Raw genomic sequence first — 20,624 nt, forward strand, 5'->3', positions numbered from 1 at the left:
GCGGGGGAGCGAGGGGGGAGCCGGGGAGCGAGGGGGGGAGCCGGGGAGTGAGGGGGGGAGCTGGGGAGCAAGGGGCGGGAGTGACGGGGTGGGGCGGGGAGCGAGGGGGGGGAGCCAGGGAGCGAGGGGGGGGAGCCGGGGAGCGAGGCGGGAGCCGGGGAGTGAGGGGGGGGAGTCGGGGAGCAAGGGGGTGGAGCCGGGGAGCGAGGGAGGGGGCTGCTGGGGAGCGAGGGAGGGGGCCGGGGAGCAAGGTGGGGGGGGGCCCGTGGAGCGAGGGGGGGTCCGGGATTCGAACGGGAGTGGCCGGGGAGCGAGGGGGGGGGCCGGGAAGTGAGGGGGGGGCCGGGATGTGAGGGGAGGGAGCGAGGGGAGTGGCGTCAGGGAGCAAGGGAGCCGGGGAGCGAGGGGGGGTGGTGCTGGGAGCGAGGTATATCTAACTCTCTGAGTGCTCGAAGATTAGGACTGTATTGAGATGATTATCCTCCTTGCTGTAGATTGCGGAGAAACTTCTGTGTGAGGGGGCAGTACCGAGAGTGGAGTGTGCTGAACCGGCTCCAGCCCCTACGAGGGGTAAGTGAAAGCCTTTCTTCTTCTGCTAATCCTGGTGCTGAATTTCCTCTCGAGTTTTTCAAAGTTCAGCTTTGGCTTCTGAGCTGTTGTCAGTTTGAGAGCGGAACGCCCTTCGAAAATGTTTGCAGAAGGCAGAGAGGGTTGGGTGGAGAGAGAGTTATCTTTGCGGTATAGGCTCGTAGTAACAGGAGACCACTCAGCCTCCTTCAGCCTGTTACACAGGAACAGGAGGAGGCCATTCACAAGATCACAAGGACAAAGGAACAGCAGCAGGAGTAGGTCACATGGCCCTTAGAGGCTGCATCACTATTCAGTCTGATCATGGCTGATTTTGGGCTGCAACTCCATTTTCCTACCCGCTTCCCACATAGAAACACAGAAACATAGAAACTAGAAGCAGGAGGAGGCCATTCGGCCCTTCGAGCCTGCTCCACCAATCATTTCGATCATGGCTGATCATCAAATTCAATATCCTGATCCCCCTCTTCCTCCCATATCCCTTTAGCCACAAGAGCGAAATCTAATTTCTTCTTGAAATCACACAATGTTTGGGCCTCAACTACATTCTATGGGAGTGAATTCCACACATTCACCGCCCTCTGGGTGAAGAAATTTCTCCTCACCTCAGTTCTAAAAGGTTTACCCCTTATCCTCAAACTATGACCCCTAGTTCTGGACTCCCCCACCATTGGGAACATTCTTTCTGAATCTACCCTGTCTAATCGTGTTAGAATTTTATAAGCTTCTATGAGATCTCCTCTCACTCTTCTAAACTCCAGTGAATATAATCCTAACCGACTTAGTCTCTCCTCATATGACAGACCCGCCATCCCAGGAATCAGCCTGGTAAACCTTCACTGTTCTCCCTCTATAGCAAGAACATCCTTCCTCAGATAGGACACCAAAACTGCACACAATCATCGAGTCATAGAGGTTTACAGCATGGAAACAGGCCCTTCGGCCCAACTTGTCCATGCCGCCCTTTTTTTAACCACTAAACTAATCCCAATTGCCCGCATTTGGCCCATATCCCTCTATACCCATTTTACCCATGTAACTATCTAAATGCTTTTTAAAAGATATAATTGTATCCGCCTCTACTACTACCTCTGGCAGCTTGTTCCAGACACTCACCACCCTCTGTGTGAAAAAATTGCCCCTCTGGACACTTCTGTATCTCTCCCCTCTCACCTTAAACCTATGCCCTCTAGTTTTAGACTCCCCTACTTTTGGGAAAACATATTGACTATCTAGCTGATCTATGCCCCTCATTATTTTATAGACCTCTATATGATCACCCCTAAGCCACCTATGCTCCAGGGAAAAAAGTCTATCCAGCCTCTCCTTATAACTCAAACCATCAAGTCCCGGTAGCATCCGAGTAAATCTTTTCTGCACTCTTTCTAGTTTAATAATATCCTTTCTATAATAGGGTGACCAGAACTGTACACAGTATTCCAAGTGTGGCCTTACCAATGTCTTGTACAACTTCAACAAGACGTCCCAACTCCTGTATTCAATGTTCTGACCGATGAAACCAAGCATGCCGAATGCCTTCTTCACCACTCTGTCCACCTGTGACTCCACTTTCAAGGGGCTATGAACCTATATCCCTAGACCTCTTTGTTCTGTAACTCTCCCCAGTGCCGTACCATTAACTGAGTTCTACTCTGGTTCGATCTACCAAAATGCATTACCTCGCATTTATCTAAATTAAACTCTATTGCCATTCGTCAGCCCACTGGCCCAATTGATCAAGATCCTGTTGCAATCCAAAATAACCTTCTTCACTGTCCACGATGCCACCAATCTTGGCGTCATCTGCAAACTTACTAACCATGCCTCCTAAATTCTCATTCAACTCATTAATATAAATGACAAATAACAGTGGACGCAGCACCAATCCCTGAGGCACACCGCTGGTCACAGGTCTCCAGCTTGAAAAACTATCCTCTACAACCACCCTCTGGCTTCTGTCATCAGGCCAAGGTGTAGCCAGATGTGGCCTCACCAACGCCCTATACAATTGCAGCAAAATATCCCTATCCCTATACTCAAATCCAACATACTATTTGCCTTCTTTACTGCCTGCTGTACCTGTGCGCTTACTTTCAGCGACTGATGCCCGAGAACGCCAAGGTCTCGTTGAGTATCCACCTCTCTCAATTTACACCCATTCAAATAATAATCTGCCTTCCTATTATTGCTACCAAAGTGGATAACCTCACATTCATCCACATTATACTGCATCTGCCAAGCAGATGCCCACACACTCAGCCTGTTCAAATCACGCTGAAGCATCTCTGCATCCTCCTCACAGCTCACCCTCCCACCCAACTTTGTATCACCTGCAAATTTGGAGATAATACATTCAGTTCCCTCTTCCAAATCATTAATATATAATGTGAACAGTTGGGATCCTAGCACAGATCCCTGTGGAACCCCACTAGTCACTGACTGCCAATCAGAAAAATACCCATTCATCCAACTCTTTGCTTCCTAGCTGCTAACCAGCTTTCTATCCATCTCAAGACATTACCTGCAATCCCATGTACTTTAACATTACATAGTAGTCTGTTATGTGAGACCTTGTCGAAAGCCTTCTGAAAGTCTAAAAAAACCACATCCACTGGTTCTCCTCGGTCAACTCTACTGGTTACATCCTCAAAGAATTCCAATAGATTCGTCAAGCATGATTTCCCTGAACTCTCTTAGAGACCAAAAGCCTTTCTATTCCAGCCTTAAATATATCGATGATGGAGCATCCACAACCCTCTGGGGAGAGAATTCCAAAGATATACAACCCTTTGAGTGAAGTAATTTCTTCTTGTCTCAGTCCTAAATGATTGGCCTCTTATCCTGAGACTGTACCCCCGTGTTTTAGATTCCCCAGCCAGGGGAAACAATCTCTCAGCGTCCACCCTGTCAAACCCCTTCAGAATCGTGTCGGTTTCAATGTGATCGCCTCTCAGGAAGCTGCATTCACATGACTTGGAGAAAGGAAGGAAACTCACCAATCATTGGAGGCCGCGAAAAGTAGAAACAGGAGCACCTCTTTCCCCCTCTGCTCAGAATTCCCACATGGACCAAATTCCCAACTGCACACACTGCCTGTATCTCATTCCGGCTCAGTCTCCTCTCCACCCGTCCCCTTACTCCATTCAGCCCCTTAAGCCTGCGACACAGGAACGGGAGGAAGCCCTTCGGCCCTCCCTGACCTGATCCCTACTCAAGAAGCAGATTGGCTGGTCTGTATCTCAAACCCATTGACTGTCCTTGGTTCTGTAGCACTTGCTTCATGTGAGAGGATCAGATTCCCCCATGCGCTGCCTGATATTAGCCCCCAAGGTCTTGGCTCAAAGTTTGGAGTTCTTGACCTGCCTTGTTCCTTTGGTCATCTTAACCCTTTCGTTCTCTGAACTCATTGCTGTATTGCCCAGTGATAGAATATTCCACTACATGTGCAATATAAGCAAGGGAATAATCTTGCTTCCTGGTGAGTGAAGGCGGTGTTAACACAGCCTGACCCTGTCTGGAGATCTCGCTGCGATTGGTGAATTGGGATGTCTAATCATCCTGGTCAGGTGTGAGGGTGAACGGGGACACTGTAACAGCTGGGTGTTGGGTTGTATAGTGACGGTTCTGTAGGGACCCCCCCCATTCTGTCCTAGTGCTATGTGATATTGTGGTGGGGTGATGGTATTAGGGTGAGGGTCTCTCTGTGACTCTCTGCCCCAAGACGTGTCGGTTTTTTCCTGGTCCCCTTATCGCAGTAAGGTTTCTGGAGCCTTGCTCCCTCAGAGAATGCAGATTCTGTGCGTGCCCTGTCTTGCTGAAATCACCACTTTGCCATCTTTTGCTTTGCAGTTTAACCCTTTGATGCCCCTGTACCCATTGGAGGTTCTAACTGATAACTCTCACAGGAAGTGCTCCAGCCTTCAGAACAAATCCAGGTGAGTCTCAGTCCATTGGTGCAGTAACAGCATCGAGTGCAGCACTTAAACCTGACTGAACCGCAACGCTGCCCAAAAGAGGGCTAAAGATAAAGGATTCCTGCTCCCAATCACTGTGACCCCTGGGTTAGAGAGAGAGGGGGGGGAAATCAGCCAGGGTTCCTGCTCCTGATCCCTGTCCAGTGATCCCTGGGTTAGAGAGAGAGAGAGAGGGGAAATCAGCCAGGGTTCCTGCTCCTGATCCCTGTCCAGTGATCCCTGGGTTAGAGAGAGAGGGGAAATCAGCCAGGGCTCCTGCTCCTGATCCCTGCCCAGTGATCCCTGGGTTAGAGAGAGAGGGGGGGGAAATCAGCCAGGGCTCCTGCTCCTGATCCATGTCCAGTGATCCCTGGGTTAGAGAGAGAGGGGAAATCAGCCAGGGCTCCTGCTCCTGATCACTGTCCAGTGATCCCTGGGTTAGAGAGAGAGGGGAAATCAGCCAGGGTTCCTGCTCCTGATCACTGTCCCATCACTTCAGGTTCAGGGGGAAGGGATGAATTATCTCAGGACCTCAGAGCTGCCCAATACTTGTTCAATGTCTAAATTTCTTCCCAAATCCCCACCTAGTGGTGTGCTGCCAAGTTCCATGGTGTTGAAGCTGCTGTGTTGTGTATTTGCTGTTCTGAATAGTTTTGATGGAGTTGCTGCTGTTTATTCAGACTATGCTTTGTTCTGGACAGACAGACTAGTGTCCACCTTGGCTCGTTGTGTACTGGAGATGTGAAAAGAAGACGGAAAACAGCAACCGTCACCAGCCCTGCCTCAGGTAATCATCAATGTCCCTCGCCACAAATCCCACTACCTCCACATCACCTTCCACTGCACTCCCTACCCCATTCCAACTGTCTGCCGTACAGCCCACACCAAATGGGGCCAACGTTTTCCATGGGACATGGGCGTCACTGGCTGGGCCAGCATTTGGTGCCCATCCGTAACTGTCATTGAGATGGTGCTGATGAACTGACTCCTTCAACCGCTGCGGTCCATGTGGTGTAGGTACACCCACAGTGCTGTTAGCGAGAGAGTTCCAGGATCTTGACCCAGTGACAGTGAGAGAACAGCGATGTATTTCCAAGTCAGGATGCTGTGTGGCTCGGAGGGGAACCTCTGGGTGCTGGTGTTCCCGGGTATCTGCTGCTTTTGTCCTTCTAGCTGGCAGTGGTCATGGGTTTGGAAGGTGCTATCTAAACAATCTTTGAAACTTCCTGCAGTGCATCTTGTCGATGGTACACACGGCTGCCACTGTGCATCAGTGGTGGAGGGAGTGAATGTTTGTAGATGGGGTGTTCAGCTTCTTGAGTTTTGTTGGAGCCACACCCATCCAGGCAAGTGTATTGCATCACACTCCCTGATTTATTTCTTGGTGGACAGGCTTTGGGGAGTCAGGAGGGGGAATCACTTTGCAGAATTCCCAGCCTTTTCCTGGACAATGGTAACCCCCAGGATGCTGATAGTGGGGGATTCAGTGATGGTGATACCCTTGAATGTCAAAGAGCGATAGTTGGAAATAATCATTGCCTGGCACTGGTTTGTGATTGCAACAGGGCTATAGAAAGAAAGCGGGGCAGTGGGATTAGTTTGGGATTGATACAGGGCTATGGGGAGAGAGCGGGGCAGTGGGATTAGTTTGAGGATTGATACAGGGCTATGGGGAGAGAGCGGGGCAGTGGGAGTAGTTTGGGATTGATACAGGACTATGGGGGAGAGTGGGGCAGTGGGATTAGTTTGAGGATTAATACAGGGCTATAGGGAGAGAGCGGGGCAGTGGAATTAGTTTGAGGATCAATACAGGGCTATGGGGAGAGAGTGGGGCAGTGGGATTAGTTTGGGGATTGATACAGGGCTATGGGGAGAGAGCAGGGGCTGTGGGTTTAGTTTGAGGATGAATACAGGGCTATGGGGAGAGAGCGGGGGCAGTGGGATTAGTTTGGGATTGATACAGGGTTATGAGGAGAGAGCAGGGGCAGTGGAAATAGTTTGGGGATTGATACAGGGCTACGGGGAGAGAGCGGGGCAGTGGGATTAGTTTGGGATTGATACAGGGCTATGGGGGAGAGTGGGGCAGTGGGATTAGTTTGGGATTGATGCAGGGCTATGGGGAGAGAGAGGGGCAGTGGGATTAGTTTGGGATTGATACAGGGCTATGGGGAGAGAGCGGGGCAGTGGGTTTAGTTTGAGGATTGATACAGGTTATGGGTAGAGAGCGGGGCAGTGGGATTAGTTTGGGATTGATACAGGGCAATGGAGAGAGAGCAGGGCAGTAGGATTAGTTTGAGGATTAATACAGGGCTATGGGGAGAGAGCAGGGCAGTAGGATTAGTTTGAGGATTAATACAGGGCTATGGGAAGAGACGGGGAGTGGGACTAGTTTGGGGATTGATACAGAGCTACGGGGAGAGAGCAGGGCAGTGGGATTAGTTTGGGATTGATGAAGGGCTATGGGGCAAGAGCGGGGCAGTGGGATTAGTTTGGGGATTGATATAGGGCTATGGGGAGAGAGCGGGGCAGTGGGTTTAGTTTGAGGATTGATACAGGGCTATGGGGAGAGAGTGGGGCAGTCGGATTAGTTTGGGAATTGATACGGGGCAGTGGGATTAGTTTGGGGATTGGTACAGGGCAGTGGGATTAGTTTGGGGATTGATACAGGACTATGGGGAGCGAGCGGGGCTGTGGGATTAGTTTGGGATTGAAACAGGGCTATGGGGAGAGAGCGGGGGCAGTGGGATTAGTTGTGGGATTGATACGGGGGCAGTGGGATTAGTTTGGGGATTGGTACAGGGCAGTGGGATTAGTTTGGGGATTGATACAGGACTATGGGGAGCGAGCGGGGCTGTGGGATTAGTTTGGGATTGATACAGGGCTATGGGGAGAGAGCGGGGGCAGTGGGATTAGTTGTGGGATTGATACAGGGCAGCGGGATTAGTTTGGGATTGATACAGGGCTATGAGGAGAGAGCAGGGGCAGTGGAAATAGTTTGTGGATTGATACAGGGCTACGGGGAGAGAGCAGGGCAGTGGGATTAGTTTGGGATTGATACTGGGCTATGGGGAGAGAGCGGGGCAGTGGGATTAGTTTGGGATTGGTACAGGGCTATGGGGAGCGAGCGGGGCAGTGGGATTAGTTTGGGATTGATACAGGGCTAACTGTGTTCCCTAACTGTACAGTGTGTGTCTCCAGCGTGTGGATAAGAATGCCAGCGCCTTCTGAAGGGCAGTTGGGGATTTGTAATTGACGTTTGCTTTGCCAGGAAAATCCACATCCCAAGAATTAAATTTTTTAAAAATGGAATAGCAGCAGACAAAGCAGATGAACTGGCAATAATGGGATCTTACTTTGCAGTGTATGGCCTCTGTTTTTTCTGGGTTTTGACACAAGCCTGTCATTGATCCCAGGCTGGTTGTGTTGTGGACAGAATGTGGGACATGTTGCTTACATCTTTGAGGTGCTGTGTGTTCTTGCTTTTCTCACTTGGCTGAGCCTGGGTTCTGCTTGGAGCATTGATGAATAAGCCCAGCACCAGGCTCTCTGTTACTTGTAGGCAGGCCTGCCCTCCCCTTGCTAGCGTGAAGGCAGAGGAGGAGTGCTAGGTCGCAGGAGACGGATGGTATGGTGTCTCAGCGATTAGTTGCAATGACAGTGTCTCAGCCCACTGTAGCTGCCCGGGATTGGCAGGCACTGCGTGTTCTCTGCAGCTCAGACCCAGTGTCACAAGAGGGCTGTGTGAACCCAGAGAGATGGCTGAGGTGTCTGTTTATAGGGTCAGGTATAGGCAGTCGCCCGGTGTAACCTGCAATAAGAAACTTTGTGTCCCATTCTGCCCTCACCCACCCACCCAAACACCCACCCAATCCCCACCCACCCCATCCTTCACACACTCATCTCCCTTTCCCTTGAGTCAGAGTGAGGTTTTGACACAGAAAGAGGCCATTCTATGATTCAGCCCATTGTGTCTGCGCCGGTCCAAAAAGAGAAAAAAAAACTGTCTGCACATCTATCGAACCACTTTCCATTCCCTCTTCTCACCCACCACTTCCCTTGTAATGAGATTGTAGTGTAGTGGTTACTGTAGTAATCCAGAGGCCTCATCGAATACTGTGGGAGCAGCAACGCAAATCCCACCACAGCAACTGAGACATAGAAAGAAACCTGGAATAAAACAGCTGATCTCAACGATGCTGGAATAAAGATGAGAACATCAGGGAGGCAGAGGTGGCCATTGATAGAAGCTTCAGGGATGTAGTTACTCCGAAGAACGAAGATAGATGGGTGACAGTGAGAGGGGCTGGGAGGAGGCAGTCAGTGCTGGAATTCCCCTGTGGTCGTTCCCCTCGGCAACAAGTAGAAGAAACATAGAAACATAGAAAAACTACAGCACAAAACAGGCCCTTCGGCCCCACAAGTTGTGCCGAACATATCCCTACCTTTTAGGCCTACCTATAACCCTCCATTCTATTAAGTCCCATGTACTACTCATCCAGGAGTCTCTTAAAAGACCCTATTGCGTTTGCCTTCACCACCACTGACAGCAGCCGATTCCACTCGCCCACCACCCACTGTGTGAAAAAGTATACTGCTTTGGATACTGTTGAGGGGGACGACCTACCAGTGGTAAGCCGCGGTGACCGGATTTCCAGCGCTGAGTCCGTCCCTGTGGCTCAGAAGGGAAGGGGGGAGAGCAGGAGAGCAATAGTTATTGGGGACTTGATAGAGGGATAGATAGGAGGTTCTGTGGCAGCGAAAGAGACTCACGGATGGTATGTTGCCTCCCAGATGCCAGGGTCCGTGACGTCTCGGACTGTGTTTTCAGGATCCTTAAGGGGAAGGGGGAACAGTCACAAGTCGTGGTACACATCGGTACCAACGACATAGGTAAGAGAAGAGACGGGGATTTAAAACAGGAATTTAGGGAGCGAGGGTGGAAGCTGAGAGCCAAGACAAACCATGTTGTCATCTCTGGTTTGTTGCCGGTGCCACGTGCTAGCGAGTTGAGGAACAGGGAGAGAGTGCAGATAAACACGTGGCTGCAGGGATGGTGTAGGAGGGAGGGTTTCAGATACGTAGATAATTGGAGCACATTCTGGGGAAGGTGGGACCTGTACAAACAGGACGGGTTGCACCTGAACCAGAGGGGCACCAATATCCTGGGAGGGAAATTTGCGACGGCTCTTCGGAGGGGTTTAAACAAATTTGTCAGGAGGATGGGAAAAACGAGCTGTAGTCCAGAAGCCAGTGTTGAGTGTAGTGGCGTACTGAGGAGGGTATCAAGGTCGCAGGAGTGTACCGGCAGACAGGAAGGTGGGTTGAAGTGTGTCTACTTCAATGCAAGGAGCATCTAGAATAAGGTAGGTGAACTTGGAGCGTGGATTGGTACTTGGGACTACGATGTTGTGGCCATTACGGAGACATGGTTAGAACAGGGACAGGAATGGTTGTTGGAAGTCCCGGGGTATAGATGTTTCAGTAGGAGTAGGGAGGGTGGTAAAAGAGGTGGAGCATTGTTAATCAAGGATAGTTTAACGGCTGCAGAAAGGCAGTTTGAGGGGGATCTGCCTACTGAGGTAATATGGGCTGAAGTTAGAAATAGGAAAGGAGCGGTCACGTTGTTAGGAGTTTACTATAGGCCCCCAAATAGTAATAGAGATGTGGAGGAAGAAATTGCAAAGCAGATTATGGACAGGTGTGGGGGTCACAGGGTAGTTCTCATGGGTGACTTTAACTTTCCAAATATTGATTGGAACCTTTATATGTCGAATAGTTCGGATGGGGCAGTTTTTGTACAGTGTGTGCAGGAGGGTTTCCTGACACAATATGTGGATAGGCCGACAAGAGGTGAGGCCACATTGGATTTGGTACTGGGAAATGAACCGGGCCAAGTGTTAGATTTGTTTGTGGGAGAGCACTTTGGAGATAGTGACCACAATTCGGTGTCTTTCATTATTGCAATGGAGAGGGATAGGGCCGTACGGCAGGGCAAGGTTTATAATTGGGAGAGAGGTAATTATGATGCGATTAGGCAAGAATTAGGGAGCATAAGATGGGAACATAAACTGTCAGGGAAAGGCACAAATGAAAAGTGGAGCTTGTTTAAGGAACAAATACTGCGTGTCCTTGATAGGTATGTCCCTGTCAGGCAGGGAGGAAATGGCCGAGTGAGGGAACCATGGTTCACAAAAGAGGTGGAATGTCTTGTCAAGAGGAAGAAGGAAGCATATGTAAGGATGAGAAAACAAGGTTCAGTTGGGTCGCTTGAGGGTTACAAGGTAGCAAGGAATGAGCTAAAAAAAGGGCTTAGGAGAGCTTGGAGGGGGCATGAGAAGTCCTTGGCGGGTCAGATCAAGGAAAACCCCAAGGCTTTTTACTCTTATGTGAGAAATAAAACAATGAGCAGGGTGAGGTTAGGGCCGGTCAAGGACAGTGGTGGGAATTTGTGCATGGAGTCAGAAGAGATAGGAGAGGCGATGAATGAATACTTTTCTTCAGTGTTCACCAAGGAGAGGGGCCATGTTTTTGAGGATGAGTGTGATACAGGCTGATAGGCTGGAAGAGGTAGATGTTCTGAGGGAAGATGTATTAGCAATTTTGAAAAACCTGAGGGTCGATAAGTCCCCTGGGCCAGATGGGATATATCCTAGGATTCTTTGGGAAGCAAGGGATGAGATTGCAGAGCCTTTGGCTTTGATCTTTGGGTCCTCACTGTCCACGGGGATAGTGCCAGAGGACTGGAGAGTGGCGAATGTTGTTCCTCTGTTCAAGAAAGGAAATAGGAATGACCCTGGTAATTATAGGCCGATTAGTCTTACTTCGGTGGTTGGTAAGTTAATGGAAAAGGTCCTGAGGGATAGGATTTATGACCATTTAGAAAGATGCAGCTTAATCCGGGATAGTCAACACGGATTCGTGAAGGGTAAGTCTTGCCTCACAAATTTGATTGAATTCTTTGAGGAGGTAACTAAGTGTGTAGATGAAGGTAGAGCAGTTGATGTCGTATACATGGATTTTAGTAAGGCGTTTGATAAGATTCCCCATGGCAGGCTCATGAAGAAAGTAAGGAGGTGTGGGATAGAGGGAAATTTGGCCGATTGGATAAGTAACTGGCTATCTCATAGAAGACAGAGGGTGGTGGTGGATGGAAAATTTTCGGACTGGAGACCAGTCACCAGCGGTGTACCACAGGGATCGGTGCTTGGTCCTCTGCTATTTGTGATTTTTATCAATGACTTAGAGGAGGGGGCTGAAGAGTGGATCAATAAATTTGCTGATGACACCAAGATTGGTGGCGTAGTGGATGAGGTGGAGGGCTGTTGTAGGCTGCCAAGAGACATTGATAGGATGCAGAGCTGGGCCGCAGATGGAGTTTAACCCTGATAAGTGTGAGGTGCTTCATTTTGGTAGGACAAATTTGAATGCTGAATGCAGGGTCAACGGCAGGGTTCTGAGGAATGTGGAGGAACAGAGAGATCTTGGGGTTCATATCCACAGATCTCTGAAGGTTGCCACTCAAGTGGATAGAGCCGTGAAGAAGGCCTATCGTGTGTTAGTGTTTATTAACAGGGGGTTTGAGTTTAAGAGCCGTGGGGTTATGCTGCAACTGTACAGGACCTTGGTGAGACCACATTTGGAATATTGTGTGCAGTTCTGGTCACCTCACTATAAGAAGGATGTGGAAGCATTGGAAAGAGTGCAGAGGAGATTTACCAGGATGCTGCCTGGTTTGGAGGGTAGGTCTTATGAGGAAAGGTTGAGGGAGCTAGGGCTGTTCTCTCTGGAGCGGAGGAGGTTGAGAGGCAACTTAATAGTGGTTTATAAGATGATGAGGGGGATAGATAGAGTGGACGTTCAGAGACTATTTCCTCGGGTGGATGTAGCTGTTACTAGGGGGCATAACTATAAGGTTCATGGAGGGAGATATAGGAAGGATGTCCGAGGTAGGTTCTTTACGCAGAGAGTGGTTGGGGTGTGGAATGGACTGCCTGCTGTGATAGTGGAGTCGGGCACTTTAGGAACTTTCAAGCGGTCATTGGATAGGCACATGGAGCACACCAGAATGATAGGGAGTGGGATAGCTTGATCTTGGTTTCGGACTAAGCTCGGCACACCATCGAGGGCCGACGGGCCTGTTCTGTGCTGTATTGTTCTATGTTCTATAAGAACTAGGAGCAGGAGTAGGCCATCTGGTCCCTCGAGCCTGCTCCGCCATTCAATAAGATCATGGCTGATCTTTTTGTGGACTCAGCTCCACTGACCCACCCGCTCACCATAACCCTTAATTCTTTTACTGTTCAAACCTTTATCTATCCTTCCCTTAAAAACATTCAATGAGGTAGCCTCAACTGCTTCACTGGGCAGGGAATTCCACAGATTCACAACCCTTTGTGTGAAGAAGTTCCTCCTTAACTCAGTCCTAAATCTGCTTCCCCTTATTTTGAGGCCATGCCCCCTAGTTCTAGTTTCACCCGCCAGTGGAAACAACTTCCCTGCTTCTATCTTATCTATTCCCTTCACAATCTTATATGTTTCTATAAGATCTCCCCTCATTCTTCTGAATTCCAATGAATATAGCCCCACTCTACTCAGTCTCTCCTCATGAGCCAACATTCTCAACTCCGGAATCAACCTAGTGAATCTCCTTTGTACCCCCTCCAGTGCCAGTATATCCTTTCTCAAGTAAGGAGACCAAAACTGTACACAGTACTCCAGGTGTGGCCTCATCAGCACCTTATACAGCTGCAACATAACCTCGCTGTTTTTAAACTCCATCCCTCTAGCAATGAAGGACAAAATTCCATTTGCCTTCTTAATTACCCGCTGCACCTGCAAACCAACTCCTTGAGATTATTGCACAAGGACACCCAGGTCCCTCTGCACAACAGCATGCTGCAATTTTTTACCAATTAAATAATAGTCCATTTTGTTGTTATTCCAACCAAAATGGATGACCTCACATTTACCAACATTGTACTCCATCTGCCAGACACTCACCCACTCACTTAGACTATCGATATCCCTTTGCAGACTTTCAGCGTCTTCTGCACACTTTGCTCTTCCACCCATCTTAGTGTCATCTGTGAATTTTGACACACTACACTTGGTCCCCAACTCCAAATCATCTATGTAAATCGTAAACAATTGTGGTCCCAACACTGATCCCTGAGGCACACCACTAGTCACTGATCGCCAACCAGAAAAACACCCATTTACCCCCACTCTTTGTTTTCTGTTAGTTAACCAATCCTCTATCCATGCTAATACATTACCCGTAACACTGCACCTTTATCTTATGTAGCAGTCTTTGGTGCGGCACCTTGTCAAATGCCTTCTGGAAATCCAGATACACCACATCCACAGGTTCCCCATTGTCCACTGCACATGTAATGTTCTCAAAGAATTCCACCAAATTAGTCAAACATGACCTTCCCTTCATGAACCCATGCTGCGTCTTACCAATGGGACAATTTATATCCAGATGTCTCGCGATTTGTTCCTTGATGATAGATTCAAGCATTTTCCCCAGTACAGAAGTTAAGCTAACCGGCCTATAGTTACCTGCCTTTTGTCTACCTCCAGGAGCTGGAGTAGGCAACTCGGCCCCTTGCGTCTCCTCCTCTATTCAATAAGATCATGGCTGATCTGATTGTGGTCTTCATTCCACTTTCCCGCCTGCCTCCCCATAACCTTTGACTCCTTGTAAATTAAAAACCAGCCAAACAATAAACCTTCCAGAGCAGGCTTGTTCAAAACCTGGCCCGGGGGCCACGGAGTGAGTGTGAGAGGCAGAGAGTGTGAGAGGCTGAGTGAGTGAGTGAGAGGCTGAGTGAGTGAGTGAGAGGCTGAGTGAGTGAGAGGCTGAGTGTCACACCAACCCTCGCACACTCACCCTCGCACTCACCGTCGCACACACACCCTCGCGCACACCAACCCTCGCATGCTCACTCTCATACACTGACCCTCCCACTGACCTGCCGTGTACACTCAGCCTCGCACTAACCTGCTGCGTACACTGACCCTCGCACTGACCTGCCGTGTACACTCAGCCTCGCACTAACCTGCCGTGTACACTCAGCCTCGCACTAACCTGCCGCGTACACTGACCCTCGCACTAACCAGCCGCGTACACTGACCCTCGCACTGACCTGCCACGTACACTGACTCTCGCACTAACCAGCCGCGTACACTGACCCTCGCATTAACCTGCCGCGTACACTGACCCTCGCACTAACCTGCCGCGTACACTGACCCTCGCACTAACCTGCCACGTACACTGACTCTCGCACTGACCTGCCACGTACACTGACTCTCGCACTAACCAGCCGCGTACACTGACCCTCGCATTAACCTGCCGCGTACACTGACCCTCGCACTAACCTGCCGCGTACACTGACCCTCGCACTAACCTGCCGCGTACACTGACTCTCGCACTAACCTGCCACGTACACTGACTCTCGCACTAACCTGCTGCGTACACTGACCCTCGCACTAACCTGCCACGTACACTGACTCTCGCACTAACCTGCCACGTACACTGACTCTCGCACTAACCTGCCACGTACACTGACTCTCGCACTAACCTGCCACGTACACTGACTCTCGCACTAACCTGCTGCGTACACTGACTCTCGCACTAACCTGCCGCGTACACTGACCCTCGCACTAACCTGCCGCGTACACTGACCCTCGCACTAACCTGCCACGTACACTGACCCTCGCACTAACCAGCCGCGTACACTGACCCTCGCATTAACCTGCCACGTACACTGACTCTCGCACTAACCTGCTGCGTGCACTGACTCTCGCACTAACCTGCCACGTACACTGACTCTCGCACTAACCTGCTGCGTGCACTGACTCTCGCACTAACCTGCCGCGTACACTGACTCTCGCACTAACCTGCTGCGTACACTGACTCTCGCACTAACCTGCTGCGTGCACTGACTCTCGCACTAACCTGCCGCGTACACTGACCCTCGCACTAACCTGCCGCGTACACTGACTCTCGCACTAACCTGCTGCGTACACTGACCCTCGCACTAACCTGCCGCGTACACTGACCCTCGCACTAACCTGCCGCGTACACTGACTCTCGCACTAACCTGCCGCGTACACTGACTCTCGCACTAACCTGCTGCGTACACTGACCCTCGCACTAACCTGCTGCGTACACTGACTCTCGCACTAACCTGCCGCGTACACTGACCCTCGCACTAACCTGCCGCGTACACTGACTCTCGCACTAACCTGCCGCGTACACTGACTCTCGCACTAACCTGCTGCGTACACTGACTCTCGCACTAACCTGCCGCGTACACTGACCCTCGCACTAACCTGCCACGTACACTGACCCTCGCACTAACCTGCCGCGTACACTGACCCTCGCACTAACCTGCCACGTACACTGACCCTCGCACTAACCTGCCGCGTACACTGACCCTCGCACTATCCTGTCGTGTACACTATCTTGCCGTGTACACTGACCTGCCGTGTACACTGACCTGCCGTGGACACTATCCTGCCGTGTACACTGACCTGCCGTGTACACTATCCTGCCGTGTACACCGACTCTCTCACACCCTGGCTGTTACTTTATGTTTGTTCAGCAATTGATTTTTCCGTTTAGCTCCAGTGTTTATTTTGCTGAACCTTATCTTTTTTTCCTCTTCGGCCCATTGAGTGTGTAAAATATGTGAATGTGGCACCCTGGGTGGAAAGGTTGGCCAAACCTGTTCTAGATTGTCATAAAAGCCCACCTGGCCCTTTAGGGAAGGAAATCTGCCATCCTTTCCTGGTCTGGCCTCCACGTGACTCCGGAGCCACAGCAATGTAGCTGACTGATATGCGCCCTCTGCAATGGCCTAGCCAGTGAGGCTCAGATCCCGGTCCAGTTATTGGATGAAGGATCAGACCTCACCAACTCCCTGTTTGCCAGGTCTGTGCAACTGCAAAATGTCACTAAGACTCCTGAAGTCGGTCTGGCCACAGCCACACATCCTGTGCTTGGGGACGGAGTGAGGTTAGGAGTTTGACCTCCCTCCCTCTCTCTGTCTCAGTGCGGATGGTGGCTCAGGGCAGAGGGGAGATGTACCCTGTGGTCCCGGGAGCGATGGCGCGGAGTAAACGAATCGATTAACAATCTCAATCTTTTCTTGCAGCCGCATCCTGTCACCATGGAGACAGCCTAGGCCTGAGCCCAGAGGATGCTGGGAGCAGCAAGAGCTCAGCGAGCATGGACTGGGTGGAGGGGCAAATCCAGACTGGATCGGGAGCAGAGAAAGCGGGCTCCCTCGATCGAGTGGACCAGTTGCTTCCGCTCTCTCCTGTAGGGGCAGCTCGTCTATGATGAGACCCCAGAGATAGGGACAGACTGACTGGAGCGCTCATGTCTAAAACCTCCCAGGAGCATCAGTACCAGACTCTGAGGCTCGTAAGGGATCTCGTTATAAAATGAGCAACTGTGACAAGGGCAACAATGCCAATTTCCTATTTCCCATCAATTTGCAGTGATTCCCCAGCACTTGGACTCTGACTGCACTGTGCAGGGGAGAATGAGGGTGACTGAAGAGGAATCCATCCTCAGCGGAAACTATAGCAACCGAGGCTTAAACATCGGACCAATGGCGCCAACTGTGCTCATTTCCAAGACAATAGTGGAGGATGTTACCCTGATCGGTGGGTATGAAGAAAGGAGCGAGTCTCTCAGGATGTCCTGTGATTTATAAAATATGGTATGTGTTGTGTAAAACTGCAGCTAAGATTTGGATGGAGCCCTGAATCAATCGCAAGAATCTGGCCTCCTCCCTGCCTCACTCACCTCCCCGAGTGTGACCCTCAGTACTGCACGGTGTGTTACATATTAACAAGAGTATTACGCCCAGTAACACACAATGTACCATAGATATTCAAATTAGCGACACTTGATATGTTATATGTAATATATACAAGATTGGAAATTATATATCAGGACGATATACATCAAGATTTGGTAAGAATCTTGATGGTGCGCAATTGGTCTCCGTGTTGAGTGTTCATTAGACAAGACAAAAGGAGAACCCATCACACGAGTTTTATACCCAGTAGCACAGTGTGTTATAGATAGTGTTATACCGAGTAATACACAGTTTATATAATATATACAGTGTTATACCGAGTAATACACAGTTTATTATATAATTTATAATGTGCCATGCCTTCTCTTGTCCTTAATGCGTTAACATTTCTTCGCAGTCGTCCTTCATTGAAAGTGTGTTGTCTCGGTTTAGAAGTTTCCCCACTTACCTATCGTGTTTCAATGTGACGGCAGTAAGTTGTGCTCCAATCCAAAGTGGTATTGTTGTGTTTATGTGTGCTGTGGTCCCGATCACATCGTGTATTACACACATCTCTCGCAAAGTGCTTTCTGAAAAAAACACACACACCATTATTTCCTCACAGTGACATTTCTAACATCCCAAATAAGGTTTTAAACAAAAATTTTAAATGCAAATATTCAGATATTTCACAACCATGTGATAAAATGTATCAATTAAATTGTCTTAATGCTTTCATTAAAATTTTTACTGCGCACTCTCTGCATTCCCACCTCACCATTTGTTTCCTTCAAAGGCTCTTTGAATGTCGACCAAGCATTCTGACAGTGGGAGCGATGGAGGGACTGTGAGAGGCGGTGATGAGGTTGAGTGTGTGTTGTCAAGACACATGTTGAAAACTAACCCTGAGCTTTTAGGTAATGTCACTGAGAGGGAGCTTGTTGTTGAACAATGGAAGGGTGTAAGGGCTGATCTTTGGGGGACAGCTGAGGTACCAGTGTGGGAGCAGAAAGAGAAACCATTACAGGTTATTCACTGGCTACCATTAGATAAGAGTGGAAATCGGTGAGAGCTGTCCCACTCAAATGGACATCAGTGGAGAGGAGGTAGGTGCTGGTCCAATCATGTCAAAGGTTGCGGGGTAGGTCAGAGGGTTGCTTTCACATTGGCTGCCGTTTATGGATTTGCTAAGATACAGAGGCAGAGGAAGAAAGCTGATTGGAGAGATTCAGACATGAAGTTCTGGGAAAAATGACTGAGGATTTTGGAGGGACAACAGGATAAATTACTTTGGAGAGGAAAGGGAGATTTGAAATGGAAAGTTTGCAAGGCTGGTTAGTTTATGGGTGGGATTATGAGAGTGATTATGAACAGATTGATTCAGCAAAGGAGGACCAAGGGATTGAATAAGAAGGAGGGAAATAGAGGCGGAGAGTAACCTTGTGTCAAACATAAAAACTGACTGGAAACGTTTCTGTAGATATGTGAAGAAAAAAATAGATTGGTGAAGACAAATGTAGGTCCCTGATCGTCAGAAACAGGAGAACAAAGAAATGGCTGACAAACTGAGGACACCTTTTGGTTCCTTCTTCACAAAGGAGGACACAAAGAACACACCAGAAATGTGGGGGAACACAGGGTTTCATGAGAGGGAGGAACTAAATGAAATCAGTATTGGTAGAGAAATTGTTATAGAATCATACAGTGCAGAAGAGGTCCTTCAGCCCATTGAGTCTGCACCAACACAGTAAAAACACCTGAACCCCCAGCTAATCCCATCTGCCAGCAGTTGGCCCATAGCCCTGAATGTTACGATGTGCCAAGTGCTCATCCAGATACTTTTTAAAGGATGTGAGGCATCCCGCCTCCGCCACCCTCCCAGGCAGCGCATTCCAGACCCTCACCACCCTCTGGGTAAAGAATGTTTTCCTCGCATCCCCCCAAACCTCCTGCCTCTCACCTTGATCCTATGTCCCCTCACGACTGACCCTTCAACTAAGGGAGAACAGCTGCTCCTTATCCACTCTGTCCACATCCCTCGTCATCTTGTGCACCTCGATCAGGTCGCCCCTGGTGTTGGGCATTGGGATTGAAGGCTGATAAATGTCTAGGGTTTGATAATCTACCTCTCAGAGTACTGAAGGAAGTGGTGCTGGAAATAATCGATGAATTGGTGGCCATTTGACGTGATTCTATAGATTCTGGACCAGTTCTTCCGGATTGGGGGGGTAGCAAATGGAACCCCACTATTTAAAAAGGGAGTGAGTGTGAAAACGCGGAACTACAGACCAGTCAGCCTGGCATCAGTAATAGGGAAAATTCTCAAATCCATTATCAAAGATTTAAAGCAGAACACTTGGAAAACAGAATCAGACAGAGTCAGAGTGGAGAAACATGCTTGACAAATCTACTGGAATTCTTTGTGGATGTAACTAGTAGAGTTGATGAGGGGAAGCCAGTGGATGTGGTTAAGATGGACTTTCAGAAAGTTTTTGACAAAGTCATACATAAGAGCTCAGTGTGTAAAATTCAAACTCAGGGGGTTGAGGGAAGTGTATTGAGATGGAGAGAAAACTGATTGGCAGACAGGAAACTAAGAAAAAGAATAAATGGGTCTTTTTCCAAATGTCAGGCAGTGACTAGTGGGATACCGCAGGGATCAGTGCTCAGACCCCAGCTATTCACAATGTCTATCAATGACTTACATGAAGGAACTGAATGTATTATGTCCAAATTTGCAGATAATACAAGGTTGGATGGGAGGGTGAGCTGTGAGGAGGATGCAGAGATGCTTCAGTGTGATTTGGACAGGCTGAGTGAGTGGGCAAATGCATGGCAGATGCAGTATAATGTGGATAAGTGTGAAGTTATCCACTTTAGTAGCAAAAGCAGAAAGACAGATTATTATCTGAATGGCGATAAATTAGAAGAGGGGAATGTGCAACGAGACCTGGGCCTCGTAGACCAGTCGCTGAAGGTAAGCATGCAGATGCAATACGCAGTAAAGGAGGCAAAAGGTATGTTGGCCTTCATAGCGAGAGGATTCGAGTACAGGAGCAGGGATGTCTTGCTGCAATTATGATGTGGAGATGCCGGCGTTGGACTGGGGTAAACACAGTAAGAGTTTTAACAACACGAGGTTAAAGTCCAACAGGTTTATTTGGTAGCAAATGCCATTAGCTATCGGAGCGCTGCACCTTCATCAGATGGAGTGGACATCTGCTCTCAAACAGGGCATACAGAGACACAAAATCAACTTACAGAA

At 49.2% G+C, this 20,624-nt stretch overlaps 1 protein-coding gene across 3 annotated transcripts in view; it reads left to right on the forward strand.

Annotated features, from left to right (window-relative positions):
• The window catches only part of LOC144507344 (G patch domain-containing protein 2-like), a 42,613-nt gene extending 24,494 nt beyond the window's left edge, over positions 1-18,119 (forward strand). The window contains exons 7-10 of one of the 3 annotated variants that reach the window (XM_078234511.1): positions 495-570; positions 4,438-4,523; positions 5,243-5,328; positions 16,706-18,119. In XM_078234511.1, the coding sequence (XP_078090637.1) occupies positions 495-570; positions 4,438-4,523; positions 5,243-5,328; positions 16,706-16,893 (436 nt within the window). In that variant the 3' untranslated portion in view covers positions 16,894-18,119. The remainder of the gene's footprint in view (positions 1-494; positions 571-4,437; positions 4,524-5,242; positions 5,329-16,705) is intronic. The other 2 variants (XM_078234515.1, XM_078234514.1) reach the window with 2 other exon arrangements.
• Positions 18,120-20,624: the final 2,505 nt, after the last annotated feature.

The sequence above is a fragment of the Mustelus asterias genome, chromosome 18, assembly GCF_964213995.1.
Source record: "Mustelus asterias chromosome 18, sMusAst1.hap1.1, whole genome shotgun sequence".
In the NCBI taxonomy this organism is placed as follows: Eukaryota; Metazoa; Chordata; class Chondrichthyes; order Carcharhiniformes; family Triakidae; genus Mustelus; species Mustelus asterias.